Source organism: Phalacrocorax carbo, chromosome 10 (assembly GCF_963921805.1).
Source record: "Phalacrocorax carbo chromosome 10, bPhaCar2.1, whole genome shotgun sequence".
Classification (NCBI taxonomy): domain Eukaryota; kingdom Metazoa; phylum Chordata; class Aves; order Suliformes; family Phalacrocoracidae; genus Phalacrocorax; species Phalacrocorax carbo.
In genome coordinates this window covers 5,926,642-5,942,503 of record NC_087522.1, presented here as the reverse complement: position 1 = coordinate 5,942,503, position 15,862 = coordinate 5,926,642, and the positions used below count along the sequence as shown (strand labels likewise).

The 15,862-nt window shown below is 41.7% G+C and overlaps 1 protein-coding gene across 4 annotated transcripts in view; it reads right to left on the bottom strand.

The window, feature by feature from the left end:
* Positions 1-15,862, bottom strand: part of SNX8 (sorting nexin 8) — a 29,152-nt gene that overhangs the window by 4,830 nt on the left and 8,460 nt on the right. For all 4 annotated transcript variants that reach the window (XM_064461577.1, XM_064461578.1, XM_064461575.1 and 1 more), the window contains 9 exons: positions 11,521-11,711; positions 8,532-8,649; positions 5,314-5,435; positions 4,866-4,946; positions 3,748-3,908; positions 3,221-3,353; positions 2,045-2,113; positions 1,089-1,238; positions 534-683 (listed from right to left, as the gene is read on the bottom strand). In XM_064461577.1, coding sequence (XP_064317647.1) covers positions 534-683; positions 1,089-1,238; positions 2,045-2,113; positions 3,221-3,353; positions 3,748-3,908; positions 4,866-4,946; positions 5,314-5,435; positions 8,532-8,649; positions 11,521-11,661 — 1,125 coding nt within the window. In that variant the 5' untranslated portion in view covers positions 11,662-11,711. The remainder of the gene's footprint in view (positions 1-533; positions 684-1,088; positions 1,239-2,044; positions 2,114-3,220; positions 3,354-3,747; positions 3,909-4,865; positions 4,947-5,313; positions 5,436-8,531; positions 8,650-11,520; positions 11,712-15,862) is intronic.

The following is a 15,862-nucleotide window of genomic DNA, read 5'->3' as shown; positions in this document are numbered from 1 at the left end:
CCTTCACCGAAGGGAAGGAAGGGAGCTGAAGGGGGAGAGACTTTTCTACTATAGCGAATGCAGGAAAGTCTGTACATGGGGTATGCTGAAGGTCTTATTTAGGGGTAACAAAAAGGGAGCTCTTTGATTTAGAGCAAAAACAAGGAAGTTGTTCCTTGTCATATGATTTCTGCATAGCACAACAAAAACAGATTCATCTAGCAAACACACATCATTCATTACAGAATAGCTGGTTATTTAACAGTTGGGTCTTTTTCAACTACCTGTAGGGTGAGGCCATCTGCAGATGAGAGAAGAAGAAAAAAAAACAAAACACAGCAACTTGCTGCAAAAAGATAGTGTCTTTTAGAGGGGTTAGAGGCCAGCCCTGATCCTCACCCAAACTGGAGAGACCTTAAATGACGTCTTAAGAAAAGTTATGGAAGAACCCAGCTGGACAGATGATTAGAGGAGGAAGGCCCATGGGTGAAAACAAATACATTCAACTTCTCATTCATATTTTGGGAAAAAGAATACAGTCCAGAAGAACTCACCTCTTTATGACCCTGGATCTGGGAGTTGACAAAGGCCCCCAAAATGTGAGACGTGAGAGGCAGATAGATGTGGATAAGCTGTGTCTCCTGATGCAGGCAATACAGAGAGAAGTAATTCCGCAGCTCCATGGTTAGGATCGCATTTTCTTGCTGAAAGAAGAGGAACTCAGTGAAATACAGTGCCAGGAAGAGGGTGCCAAGGAGGCACTTGCAGAAGGAGAAAACAGCATTCCTCACCACACCAGCAATCCAAACACATATCAAAAACCTAAAAAGGCAGTTCCTGGACCTATTTGATACAACAGCAACTGTGCTTTCCATCATGCAGACTGTTGCTTTCCACAGCCCCTGCAAATGACATGTTGCCAAAGAGCCAGTAATAAGTGTTAAGGAAAACAAATGCGTTTTCCTTGTAGCACTGCAGGTAGCTCAAATTACCCAAAGTACAGGTTACCCTTTTGGTCTAATGGCTTTCTGCAAATACGACTGAGCTACGTAGCGGCACCATTACAGGAGTCCAGTACCACCCTTTGCTCTCCCAGGCATCTGCCCTACCTCCACAATCCGAGACTCCAATTGCTCCACCGATTCTGGTTCTTTGTTCTGCACAGTGGCACTCATCATCTGCTTCTTCATCATGCTGTACTTATGCAATGCTCGCTGGTGCTTGTGCAATACCCCCTTCTCATGCCTTTCACACAGGTCCTTTATGAGAAAGGGAAAAAACAGGTACTCAGTGGAAGCTAAGAGACAGCAAGCACACAAGCCAAGTACATCAGGAACACAAACGCGTGGTCATGCTTTATGTTATTTCTGTGCTGCAGATTTTTGTTTCTTTGTTTTCAAGAGGGTAAAAAAAATAAAAATGGTGGCAGTTAAGAATTCAAGAAACAGAACTGCTTGGACCCCGACCAGTGAGCTTAAGAAGCAATCTGGAGCATCACTTCTGCCAACATTCTGGATCTTATCAGGCCTCTTATTTTTTTGTGCCCTTCTCAGTATTAAGTGCTGGCAATTAACTGTCGTAAGAGCTTGCCAGCATCCTTCTATTTCAGTCCAGGCCTGGGAATGTCAGGACAGGCTGCCTCATACATTTCCAGTAGGTGCTTCTAAAAAAATACGCCTTTGACCAAAAATGAACAAAAATTCTTTCATTTGTAACTGAACTCATGTCTCCACGAACAAATCAGTGGCCATCTAATTGACTGCTTTGACTTAAAAGCAGCCAAATCTGGGAAAAAGTTAGCTGATCCACAAAGTTCAAGCAGTCATATTTTTAAATCCCTTGCAGGGTTTGCTGTTTGGCAAATTGTCGTCAGAAGATGAGCTGATCAGAAAGGCTACAGGAGTTAGCTACAGCCAACAGCCACTCCCCTCCCTCTGCCAGATGACCAGTTCGACTCTGAACTGGCCTCCCAGACAGTTTTCCATCCAGTTGGCGTTACACCCTCTAAAGAGCACAAGCTTGCTCTAAACAACTTTCTCATTGGCAGAAGAACAGCAGAGCTCACTTTATAGGACTGGAGTAAATCCAGGAAAAGGTTCAGCTTCTCCACCACATCATTCTCTTCCTGTTTACCCTAGAAAACAAGGAAAAAGTACATTTTATGTAAGCCTGGCAAGAACCAATATCACAGTTCTTCACATCCTTACACCATGCAGGCCCTCCACTGTGTTCTCCAGGGCACGTCAACACTTACACAACTGCATCAAAAAAATCTTTCAGATGACACTGGAGTGTTTAGCCTTCAGTACGCAGAACAAAGACCTGACTGGAGCAGGAACAGCTTTTCCAATTGACTGATCATTTTAACAAGAGGACTTAGTTTCAGTCCTGTGTGTCACTCCTTCCAGCTCTCTCTACCTGAACTTCTTGCTCTTGTGGATTCCTCCAATCTTTCACCTTCCCTTCTTACAAGTTAACTAATCCATTAAAGCTCTAAATACCTGCATGTTCCCCATAATAGTTCATGCACCAGAACACAGAGATGAGACACCAAGCCAAATTACACTACTTGGTTTCGTATTTTAATAAATACTGTCTTTTCTTCCCGTATCAACAGAGCTCTCTGGAGCATAATCTCTGGAGAAAAAGACCTGCTCTGACTGATCTATAAAAGCATGATGAGTATTTTAACACAACGAGATGAAGAGAAGTGAAGACAAAACTATTACTTTTCCTTCCAGACTGTCAAGTTCTCACATTATTCTAACAGTCATTATCACACTCCACACTTACACAGGAATACGATGCTTCTGTCTGAATGACTCTCATGTAATGTTTAAGTACATGAAATGTCAAAATTTGATTCAGAAATAAGTTTTTCTGGATACTCTGTAGCAGATTACTAAGAATGCAGGACTTTTGGACAGCTCAGTATAGTTGTACAACTCAACTTGTCCAATAACCACTTGAAATGAAAAAAAGAAAGCAGGCTGTTCCCTTATTTCCCTTGCCCATTATATTTTTTCCCATTTAAACACGGTCCAGGGTTTTCACTCAAGCTTGAACAAACAGGCTGGTGGTTGAGGATGTGAGTTTGGCCCACAATCTCCCCCTTAACTCTTTAAATACCTATGTCCACAGAACTCATGATTCAAGATGAAACTTAAGGCAGCAACACACCTCCTTCATTCAAAAAAAAGAAAAAGGGAAAAAAATAAAAGCAAAAAAGTACAGAACTCACCTGCTGCACAGCCTTATCCGCCAGCAGTGCAAATTCAACAGACAGACCCTTCAAGGCTTGTTTCAGAGTCCCCCATGTGCTATTATTCAAAGCAGCCCAGGAAGGAAGCGGTGTAGTGTCTGAGCCCAAAGCACTAGGAGGACATAAGTAGTATTCAAATATAGGAGACAAATTCCACTAAGCAGATACACTTATTTGCAGAGAGCAGTTCAGAGTTTCAAATCTGGGTAAATAGCTCACAGTGCTGAGCTACTACTGCACAATCACAAATGCAGAGCTGCGTATATACTGGGGAAAGAGACCACAAAACCAGTACCTGAGTGTCAAGGTTTTTCTATGGAATGCAACATTAGTGGAAAGCATGCATTTTCTTCTTTTATAGCAGGTAAAATTTTATTATTACCTACAGCATGCACTGAAATACCCTTTCTTACCAGACCATTTGCAGGTAAACTTTAAAATAGTTTTGTGTTCTGAAACAACAGCAGAAACGTTGACATTGGCAAATCCTTTTCCTCCCAACCTACCTTAGCTCCTTTCCAAATATGAGAAGATCTGAGGCATTATCAATGGCTCGAGAAGCTATCCTCTCCGCACGGTCACGAAGCTTATAAAAGCTATTATAAATATTCCTGATGAGCTCCCTGCTGGCAGCGAACTGGGCCTGTATGTCAGCTGGAAGGAAGTCCTGAGGGAGTGCACGAGAGATTACTAGCAGAAAAATCAGAGACACATTCACATACCTTAGTTGTGGGCACACCACACAGTCAGCAGAGACAGACAGGTCTCTTGCGCTCGCTCTCTGACACCATGCTACAACAACCTGAAGAGAATAGCTTCACAATCTAGGTGTCCGAGTTGGATGTCATACAAACACCCCTAATTTTCAGAGGCAAAAAGAGGTTCAAATACCAGGTGTAGAGAGAGTTGGCAAAATCTGCAGTTCTACCTCGTAGTTAAAATGGGTTTTGTGAGGTTTCAGGCTCACAGGTTCTGATCTGAAGCTACTAGTAACTGCCAGCCTGGCAAAGTCAAGCATGTACTGAACGTTCAGCTCTTTCTGACCTGTGCATCACTTGTAAAAGCCTGAATTAAGCTCTAGTTGCAAAACCTTCTGCTAGCATTGCAGGAACATGAACGACCAGTTGCTTTAAAATTGCTCAATGAACACAGTGAATGCATACTTAAAACTTGCCATAGCACTAATCACTGGCATAAACAGATGTATAGAGAACTTATAACTAACTTCTCTGTAACACTCCAAATTACTGTCCCACAGAGAGCAGATGACAGACAGAATGAGGGCACGAACGCATGGGGAAGACCTCAATCTAGATATTAGCTTTTGAATTGTGTAGTATGTGCATTTGTTAGGCAAGCACAAGTAGTTGCTGAGAAGCATGTTCTGAGCAGGATGCACTGTTTAATCGTTATCATATTAATGAACAAGCATTTAGCTAGCAATATCAGACCCTTAAGGGTCAAATATTTTTGATAAAATTGCAAGTTTAAAAGTCCTTCAAACTTTGGAAACAACTCTCTCCTACCTAAGGTCTCCATCACTCAACAAATGCCATAACTGATCTGCTGGAGGAGAGAGCCATTGAAACCAGAATAATACATTGCAAAAGATTCATACACATACCTTGGCCTGGGTAGCAAATCTGCAGGTCATAAATTCATCTCCTACTCCCTGGACCAACTCTCTTAGCTTATTCTGTACATCCTAGAGAAGATACGGTATCAAATGAGCATGAAAGAACTAAGTAATACCCAGGCAGTTCACAAAGGCCTCAGATATATTGCAATAGTAAGACACAACTTAGCAGATATAGCTTTATCCAGGTTAGGTTTAATTCAAGGAGAAGTATAGCATGTATTCCCCTAAGAACAGTTATCATTTTCAAACTACTGTACTCCTGGCATTGAGTGAGATTACCTTCCACTTTTCAGCTGCAGAAATACCTACTGAGAGAAAATTCTCATCACGAGGAGCAACAACGTGTAGGTCAAAAGCAATTCTGAACCCTGTGCCCAGTGAAGCAGTTACAGGATGATACGCAAACTCAGGACTACTGCTAAAAAGTACTCACTGAGCCACTGAATGACAGAAAGAGTTTCAAGAGCACATCTTCTGAGAAAGGGGGATGTCGAGCCACCAGGTTTATAAAACGCTTCAGTGCTCTTCTTCTAGATTCTATGAATTCTCGATCAGCTATGGGAAGCAACATTAAATTTCAATTAATGCACCACATACTGCTGCTCACAAAGAAAAAAGATAAAGCACTCAGTCCAATAATTTCTTTGTACTTACAACCCTTGCTAAAGCACTGTAACAAAACCAAGGAATGATTACCTGTAGTCTGTCAGCTCCCTAAAACAGATCTTTTGGATTGACCACCAGAACAATTATTCCTTCAGTTGGTTCTTTACATCTTACTGAAATCCAGCATACATATCTCTGTGTGGTTATTTGCACGGGGTGGGTGAGGTAAGCAGGATAAACAACCAAGTCTAAGGCCTGAAGCCTCCACTCACAAACTGTGGGCATACAAAGATTCTTCTTCCTCTGAATCAATTCCACAGCTAGTCCCTGGAGGGGATCTCTGTCTGTTTGGGACTCCTGGGAAATGCAGCACACTGCTTCTTGCCAATACAAAGATCACTGCCACTTGCAAAGTCATCATTCCACAAATAATTATGGGGTTTTTGCTCACTATTCTGAAGAACTGCCTTCAGCGTGCTGTACCTTCAACTGTCCCTCCTCCACATTTTTAAGCATTTTGGGGCTAGAGGGAGAATAAAGGGGTAGGGTTTTGTAGTTGTTGGTTCAGGATCAGCGCTCATCTTTTTCATGCAAGATGTCAGAAAGTACTTTGGAAGACCTGTATGGCAACCTGCAGTACATCCACCCAGAGTCCTTACTTGTCAAAGTAAAAAAGTTCAGCTCATCTTCCTGAAACAGGAATAATTTCTATCTGGTGATACTGCAGTAAGGCAGTAAATTAAAAATCCTCGAGTTTTTCAGGAAAGATGAAAAATTAAACTAAAATAAATTTGAAGGGAAAGAAAGCAGCACAGAACAAAATTAAAAGAATGTACTTATCCATGACACCACTTGCGTGTCATGAAAGGGTATTACTCTTTTGCTTCAGTTTTAAGTTGGGAGTTTGCTGGCTGCATGGACTATTTGTCATGCTCCTTAGTACAGTATCACCCATCAAATGATTTTTCAGTCATTAGGGTTGCAGGTCTTGATTTTGCTTTGTTCATACTTTAACCTACATGGAGATTTCTGAAGCCATCTACACACTTCCTACACGACCTGCCTCAGTTTGCTGCTGTCCTCCAGAATGAGCAGGCTACCAATCCTTCATCTGACAGACAGCAGAAAGTAGACCATCAAGAAAATAAGAGTGTAACTTAGTAGAGGAGCATACCGAGTATAAAACGCACGTAGCTTTGCCCACCCTTCTCTGGGACTAAGGAGGGTGCAAGAGTCGCACATGTCTACTAATCCATCAAATCCTGTGTCCTGCAATTTCATTTGTCAGTCCGTTAACCTACTCAGAAACAACAACTACCCATTCAATTTCCTTTTTCGTGTTTGTAATTTCTACTGAGACCACTTCCTACACAGCTTTTCTATATGCGGAGTCACTGGACTAAAGGCGATCACCACTCTCTACCTTAGCACAGTTCTGGACTGTATTAGGACTGTATTCCTGGCACAGTTTGGGAAATAATCCTATCAGTTTTTTCTTACATGTATGATATCTGTGGGAAGAAATGTACCGGTGAATGCATAGAAATATCAACACACCAGCAGCACAAGGAACTAACAGTGGCTGACAAATGATATGTGTTGGTAGCTTCTTTTCAAGCATCCTCTCCACTGAGATTAATCAGAGAAGGTCACTTTGCTTACAGGTGTTGCATGAAGTGGAAATTCTGGCTGAGAACACTGAATCAGGTCAAATTCAACCGACGGGTTTTCGCAACCCCAAAAGAAAGCTCTTCACAATTTACGTTCCACCATAAGCGTATATGACCACTGAAGGAAGCTTTCCAGCACTATTATTTTGCTTTGTTCCAGTTCACTATACACCCCGCTCTACTCACTTTACCAATTCCTCTTTACCGTAGCAATACATGGACTCCTTGACTGAAATCAATTATTTATTGAAATGCATTAAGCTTAGCAGCATGGGCAGGAAACAAGACAGTGAAAAGCTTGTTCTTTTGCAGATAAAGTAGAAAACAAGCCAGGATTTTGTACAGTTATGCAACATTTGAAATAATAAAAGTTTTAAACCAGTGCCATTGTTTCAGATTAGTGAGAAACATACTTGAATGAGCTTTGATATGCTTTCGGTCTTGGGATACTTGTTGGTTTCTATTCTAACTGCTAAAATTTACTTGAATGAACTGACACTGATTCCAGCCTCAGTTTTTAGCTTCTGGTTATACTAAGCAGATCAACAAGCTCCTTTTTAGAACAGGGGGGAAAAAAAAACAGGGGAATAACTACTTTAAGGCAGCTGGTTCATTTGCCAGAAAGACACGTTTATGTACATAAACTGAGGAAGTGTGATTACCACTGCATCATAAGGCTTCTGCGCAAGGTAAGGGTATAATAGGCAGTGCTGAAGCTGTTCACTTAACACCACTGTTCACTAGTCCTTTTTAGGTGTGTGTGAGGTCAGGACCCTAGAGTAACTCAACAGGATCAAGTATGCTCTCACTGGAGAACTGTGGTTTTACTCAATCAGCTCCTCTGCAGTTTCAAGCCTTTTAATATAGACTTTTAATTTTTTTTAATCTTTACTCTTCTCTCACTATAGAAAAACAAAGGGGATTTCCACAGATCTTTTCTATTCTGAACACTTCACAAAACAACACACTACAATACATGCTACAGCTGTTCAACAGTATTGTAGTAATTTTATACTTGTAGCACTATAGCACTGATCAGCATAACCTGTTTTCATTAAAAACAAAAACAAACCCCCTGCAACTCTGCCATGCTCTTCTGTAGAATTATGCCTCAACTCTTACCAGAAAAGTCATGAGATACTGAACTCCCAAGGAAAGAAACCCCACTGAAATTCTACATTAATATCTTTCTTAGAGGGAATTTCTAGGATGGTAATAATTCACGTGTCCAAAATGCATATTATAACCTCAAAGTTGTTTTCTGAGCCAAGCAGAAGCAAAGACCATCACTCTTTTAAACATTTATTTTCACCAGTATCACTCTGACCACGCTTGCACCGCGACCCCTCCAGTCAAAAGAAAGACCCGGGTTTACCTCCCAGCATCCTCTTCGGTGGAAGTGCTGGCACCATACGGTACGGGAACTTCTGAAGCAGCGTCTCATGGAACACCACAAAATCATTATATCGCCTGTACACTGAGCATTTGAATCTCTGCAATAGAGGGAGAGGGGAGGAACCAAATCAATACACAGGCTGGAAAATCAGCTGCATTTCCATAATTTTTTTTCTTTTGCTACCATCTGCACTTAGAAGGAAGAAAAGAAAGAAATCATGGAGACTGCAGAAATAACTTATTTCTTATCTTTAGAGGCTTTGTGATGGGAAGGAGGGACAAAAGACTGCAAAGGTAGCCACCTTTCAATTATGAATAGAGATGGCATTCTTCTAACTACAGTCCTTTTCAGAATAAGATTTTCAGTTAAAAACATAAGTCAGATTTCATTCACACACAAGACGAAAGAGACTACACAATGAAGAGGAAGAGGTTTCCCAAGAAATCACAAATATCCCTAAATCTGCCACGGTTCCATACCGTGACTCCCTCGAACTCTCTGGTCTTCCAATCTAGACAGAACATTTAGAAATAGTGCTGTAGAGAGCTCTTTTCTTGAAGTACTGCAAGTCCGTGACCTCTAGCTCTTAGGGACTTTCACTAAATCAGTTTCAAATCCAGAGGTGGCAAGAGTCTTAGATCATGTTAAGTATTAGCCCAAATGACAGATGGTTTAAGTGAACCTCACAAAAGAAACAGACACCTCTTGCTGATGTTAGATCTATAAACAAAGATAGAAAGTCCCTTTAAAGCCTTAGTCCTTCACTCTGCATTTCTTAGATCAATATGTAGAAGAGGCCAAAGAAATTGCTTTTTCATTTGAAAAGGAGTTAGGTAGCTGCTAGAACAAGACACTTAGGAGGCAGAAACCCTTTAACAATAATAAATAAAACCCCACAACTCCCCCCCACTACTACTACAGATTCAACTACTGGAGCAGCTAATAAGAAGGACTACACAGCACTATACCCATGCCATGCACTGTTCCTGGATTGTTATCCACAGCGAGACAGATTCTGTCTGTTAACACACTTCACTGACAAGATGCCAGGCGGTTAACATATACCACAATTTTATTATATTTTCCACCGTTCTTAAACAAGTTATTTTAACCTATATAGTAATCCCACTACATAATAAGACAGAAATTGGTAGAGCAAGATACATAAAAATGGGGGGGAGGGGAGTACAACCTGTTTGGTGTTCCAGTAGTCTGCGGCAAAGTCAAAGGTGGTGGGGGTCTCAGACCAGCTGAGAGGGAGCTCCACTCAGTTACTCCCATGCTCCAATTTTATAGCTGGTGTGAAGACCCTAGTCTCCACGTATTGTTGTACCCAGAGTCTTAATCACCACAGCACACCCTGCTGTGACTCCTGTAGCTGAACAGGGGCTGTTTGGGTAGATAAATGAGGGGCAAGGAGGGAAGAAGGCCTCATGGTTCAGCAAAAATGTTCATGCTTCTATAATTTAAAGGAGCCACACAACTAAACCCTCAATCACGAGTTGTGCTTGTGATTAGTGTTTAGTTATCAGTGGATGACAGCTGCTTGATTTGGTTTAAATACTTCCCCCAGGGTGTTCTGTTAGAAACTGTCTAGGCTCTTGACATAAGTTTAGGCCTAATTTTCTGGCAGCTGATAAGCAGTGTAGGGAGTGGCAGGGCATGTTATTAGAGTCCGCACAGTTGGGGCTGTGGGCTAAGCAAGGGGTAACCACCAAGTTTTCACCTAGTTCCACCCCTCACCTTGGCCTCATCGTGGCGTTCCCCTCTTCAGCAGGCTCCCAACACTAGTCCAGTCCCAAGGTCAGGACCCCACACCATTCTCACTACATTTGCATTGCACTGCACATCATCCACCACTTATCGTGGCACTATGCATTTTCAAAAACAAAGCAGTGAGGCATAACCAGAGTGCAACGGACACACCCCCTAGGGCCTCCCTCTGTCTGCTTTGAAATCTGATGTTGATTTGTGTTGCAGGTCTTAGATGAAACTCAAGGGCAATATGCTTCTTTTTGCAGAAGTATCATTCTACAGCTACAACCACAAGGGAGATGACAGCAACTGAAAGGATCTGGCAATGGGTTCCCAAATTCAAAATCTAGAGAGACCACTAGAGTCACCGAGTCCTGCGCCCTGAAATCACAGGCAAGAATAAACACCAAGTCCTAGAAAGCCCACAGAAGCATTCACCATCTGCCATTTCCCCCTCACAACAGTCTTGGACAAACTTACAGGTGCCAATCTAAGACACCTAAAGCCCCAAACATCAATACAGACAAGCAACCCAAATGTGTCTCTAAATACATACAACAGCGATTACAAGAGTTTGAGCACTACTCAATAACTGACGTTTTGGTGGCCTGGGAGATGTAAATTGCTCACGGTCTACTTTGAAAAGGACAGATTTCCTTTTTGAAAAAACACACACTGGAGAGCTATTTCACTGACCGTTCTGTAAATAGGAAAAGAATCATCATCTTCAATCTTCTCTTACACCACGAGTGGAACCTACAGGTCAGGACTGGGGCAAGTAAACTGGAAGTGGCCTAGTCTCTGCAGAAGGATTTGCAGTACCTTTTCTGTTTGTAAAGGATTTCAGTTTAGCAGTGCCAACTACATTTCTTCACTAGCTTAAAATAGTTTGAAATATCCAGTCGCCTACACCAATCTGTTATGATAACATTCACTTTTCAATGTTAGATACATCTGCTTTTGCACAAAGCTCAGGTTTCAATTGAGTAAACTAGCAGACCACCCATCAGACCTCAGTCAGAAGATGCTCTGTACTGCAGAAGCCCAGGTCAAGAAAGCAGTGCTACTGCATTTAAGGTAAGCCCATACAAGTGGCCTACTCAAAACCAGCATCACCCAACACACTTATCAAATTAGATGAGAGTTTGCCAATAGCAACTGCACATTCTTAAGAGGACATACTCTCACCAAGACCAATGCTTGTTTACATTACCTTGCTGGAAACCTCGTATTCCACATGTTTCAGAAAAAGGCCCTTCTTCTCAGGTATAAGCTCCACCTGCACACTGTCCTTGCTCAATAGCTCTTGTAGGGTGTGGGAAAGCAGCAGTGGATTTCCCTGGGGCGCCTGCATTAGAAACTGTTCCGGTTCCCTCGGTTCATTCACTGGAGGCTTTGCCAAATCTAGAAGACAAAAAGGGAAAAACAGTCCAGTAGACCTGATAAGATAGAGTGAAAAAAAGTAGCCTTAAAATATTCTGTTCCCTTGCTCAGTGCTCCCACAGTGGTGCAACACAACCAGAACAACAGTCAAGCCACTCCCCCAGGGAGGCTATGCTACTTCGCACACACTCAGGACATTGGTACCTCCCTTTTCACAATACCCAGGAGCACCACCAATTATAGAGAGTCAGAAAGACATCTCTACTAAGCAAAAGAAGAATCACAGGCCAAATTTGTCCTGTGAATCAGCTAAGAGGCCTGCATTTCCTGTCTGTCCAGCTCCCACCACAGCAGGATCTGCCAAAATGAACGAAACCCTTGCTCAGCACTTTTGGATCCTGCCTAGAACAACGCATGGAAGGAAAAAAATGTGTTATTTTACTGTGCTGCAGAAATTTAACACATTAATTTTACACGTCATTACAAAGGAAGGAGACACTTCATTTGACACAATTTTATTAAACACTCTGACAGTATGCTAGAGTGGGCATGAATTACAATAATTTACTATGTCAATATGCTCAAGTTCAAGAGCAGGGAAAAAGGGTTCCTAATAAGGGCTACCAACGCAACAATCCCTCAGTCACAGCAAGCTCTGGCAAAACCTTTCAAATATACCTATTCCACTCCTTGTAGCTAAAAAAACCCAAACATCTGTTTACAGTGAATTCAACCATAGCTGGACAGCTTTGGACAGAGAGATTCTAAATGATTCTCAGCCAGACACAAAAGTGAAAAAACATGGCTCTTAAGAATTTGGCCCTGGAGGACAAACTACATCAAAGAAGGGGCAAAGGTAATGATTCAGAATGCTCTCTTATCAAATGACTGACTGCGGCGCATTATCTCAACTTCATAACTACATATATTATACAACTGTAAACTAAGCTTACATTGTTTTTCAAAGCAATCCTGTTTTTTCCTACACATTTCACTCATAAGAAACAGGGTGAAAAAATGTGGCTATAACCCTGGAATCTATTCAACCCATACCTGAGTTCTGGAACAGGCGTGTTGCCTCTTCTCTGTATATATCTGTTTAAGAGGGATACTGCAAGCAAGCTCTTTTAAAGCAAGTCAAATCCACTGATGAAAAGTTACCTAGAAAAGCTAGGCAGTATTAATCATGCCTACCTTGCCATTGTGCTGAAGTTACACCCCTTCTTAAACATATCTAAAATTCTGAGAACACAAAGAGACAGTAACACGATAGAAGCAAGAACCGTTTCTTTAAGCTTTGATCTGTAGTTCAAAAAGTTGATAAATGTGTAAGAAATTATCCCAGGGAAGATAAGAACTCACATCCTTAACTTGAAAGCCCTGCCCTCCTCCTGATAAGGATTTTCCACCTGTTCCTTCATGGGATCTAGGCCCTGATAAATGGGGAAAACAGGTACTCTCCGATTCCTCAGATACACAGCTTCAGAACAGACACTTCATTCTTTGTTCCTTAAGCCTAAGGAAACCAAACGAAATCCAGGACAAATGACCGTATCCCACGTCTCAGCAGGCTTCAGATTCCTGGTAACGTGACTCAGAGAAGCAAGTCTTAACACCTCTGACTTAATAGACTAATGTATCACCTACTAACCCCACCTACATACAGCTTCTAAAAGTTGCAGTTGCTTGCCAGAAATCTGTGGTAAGATAATGCAAGCTAATTCCGTGTTGACATGGGATACTGCTGGATAAAGTGATAACGTACCTTACATCCACTTTTCAGACAGATGCTGAACTGCAAAGGAAAGGAAGGAACGAAAATTCAGAATACAGATAGCAACGGAAAAGATTTTCTAGTGTGGAAAAATCCTCGCCCACCTGACCCTTGATGGGGCAGCAAGGTATAATAAACCACACTATCAAGAGTGTCAAAAATACATACAAAAAGAACTACGGAAAGCACAGAACAGCCTCGCTCTCCAGAGCAGCGGGTCTCTGGGTGCACACCCTTGTAATTCTTGGTTTTAATTGCTTAAGACACATAAATGAAATGCAACATGACACAGGCAATTTTGCTATTCCTCCAGTGCATGCACACACACTTACACACAATTCCACTGTCCTCTGTGTTGCTAAACCACTGACTCACACTGCAGAGGCAGTCATGGCACGTCGGCCTCCCAAAGACGGACTAACCAAACCACAACGCACCTATTCCCCAAGAGCAGTGCCAGTCTGTACTGATACAACACTCCTTTTGCCTACAAAATCACTCTCCCTGCTTTCCATCTTCCTGCTGGCCAACAAACAGAGCAGGGCTCTCATAGCACAAACTGTTCTCTACACTGGGGCTCAGCACTGTCTGATAAGCTACTGAAATCCTCAGTGACAAAAGATAGGTAGCAGGAGAAAAGATTTATAGGATGAGCCATGAATCCTTAATTATTTCATCTGCAAGTCCTGGAACCTGCAGCATGATCAGCCGAACTGATGTTGCAAAGGACTCTCAGATTCATTACAGTGATCTGAACCCACGTTACCTGGTAAGACAACTACAAAGCGAAGCCCCAGAGAGAGATCTAGACAAGACTCAGCGTTCCTTTGACAATTCAGTCATGTTGCTCCTTTCATTTGTAAAACTTTGCCAGTTTTCATCAAGTCATTATCTAGTTTGCTTTCCAAAATTCACCTGCAGGAAATACCTTCTCTTTATCAGCAGTTCGCACACTTGGCTCTTCCTGAAATATTCTGTAGCTTCTTTAGATCTCAACCTTGTCTAAAGTGAAATCATACAAATCAGACAACCATACAAACAAGTTTAAATAATTACTTTTTAATTAATAATCTCAGCGTGTTCCATATCAACAAGACACTTGGAGTGAATTTACACCCTCAAACAGTGGCCTGAGAACACAGTAAGATGACTTTGCAACAGCTGTTAACCTGTTTTAGAAAACACTTATTGCGGCACTAACACTAACCCTGCCGAGCAATATATACTGAAGCTATTCTTCAGCCCATTTTTCATTCTACTTGCTAAAGAGTCAATTCAGGAACAGCCTCAAGAGCCCCGGCCAGGAATGCTGGATAATAGTGGGAACTCATTGGTATGAGCTCCTGTGTTCAACCAGTAAAAGGATTTACATGCATTGTAACAGAACACTTAACGCTTCCCATCACGCACCCTCTGCTCCAGAACAGCTAATTTTGAAAACATTCCCTTCGGTTTCAGCAGATCATTATCTAGGGAAGTTTACATACAGAGAGCAGTAAGTGAATACAGAAATGCGGTATGGAATGGCCCCCTGGAACACAGGAAAGCAGACAAAATAAAATCAGCTTTTTTGTGCAAGGTAGCCTTTTGCTGAAGCAGTTTCTCAATCTGTTGTCAACACGATACCAGGAAGTGGCCTGATAACACTGAAAACAATTTGCTATAGAAGTTAAAAAGAATACATATATGCATACATATGCAGACAAAAAGATGACCAGAAATAAGTTTAAAGAGGCATTCAAAGCATAGCCTAATTTTTGTTTGGTTGTAAAGGAAAAAAAAAACAAACAACCCCAAACTTATGAAAACACTGCATAATACCTTTTTTTTTTTGGTAGCAAGTCAGGTAGCCTTTGGACTGAAAGTAGTTGAGAAACTTACCCAGAGAGCAACTGAAGTAGAAAGCTTTGCTACTTTATACCACACGTCACGCTTTAGTTAGCGCCCGACGTTCCTCACTCCCATTTGGAACTAGACAACAATCTGCCCTCCACAGAGTTACTGGTTTTGTCAATCAGTTTTCCTAAATTCATGCGTTGATGAAATCCAAAGTAGAATTTCAACCATCCGATGAGCTGCACGCAGGTTCTACATGTCAGTAAGCACATAGAGAAGAAAAGGGCAACGCAAGGGCTGGTAGCGTAGATGGTAAATCACAATACAGATCTCCCTCCCTGACTTAAGTTCTGCCAACCAAATTCAGAGGCTTTATCTCCATTTTACAGATGGTTGCTACTAACAACTCTTTATTATACGAGGGTGCTAATGAGCTAAATTTATTAGACACACTTAAGTAGAAGGTGGCATAGAATTACTTGTTATATTAATAGCAGATTTTCTGGAAGGAAAAAGGAATCTGAAAGGAAGGAAAGCCTTTAGGAAAAATAGCTAAGATTTC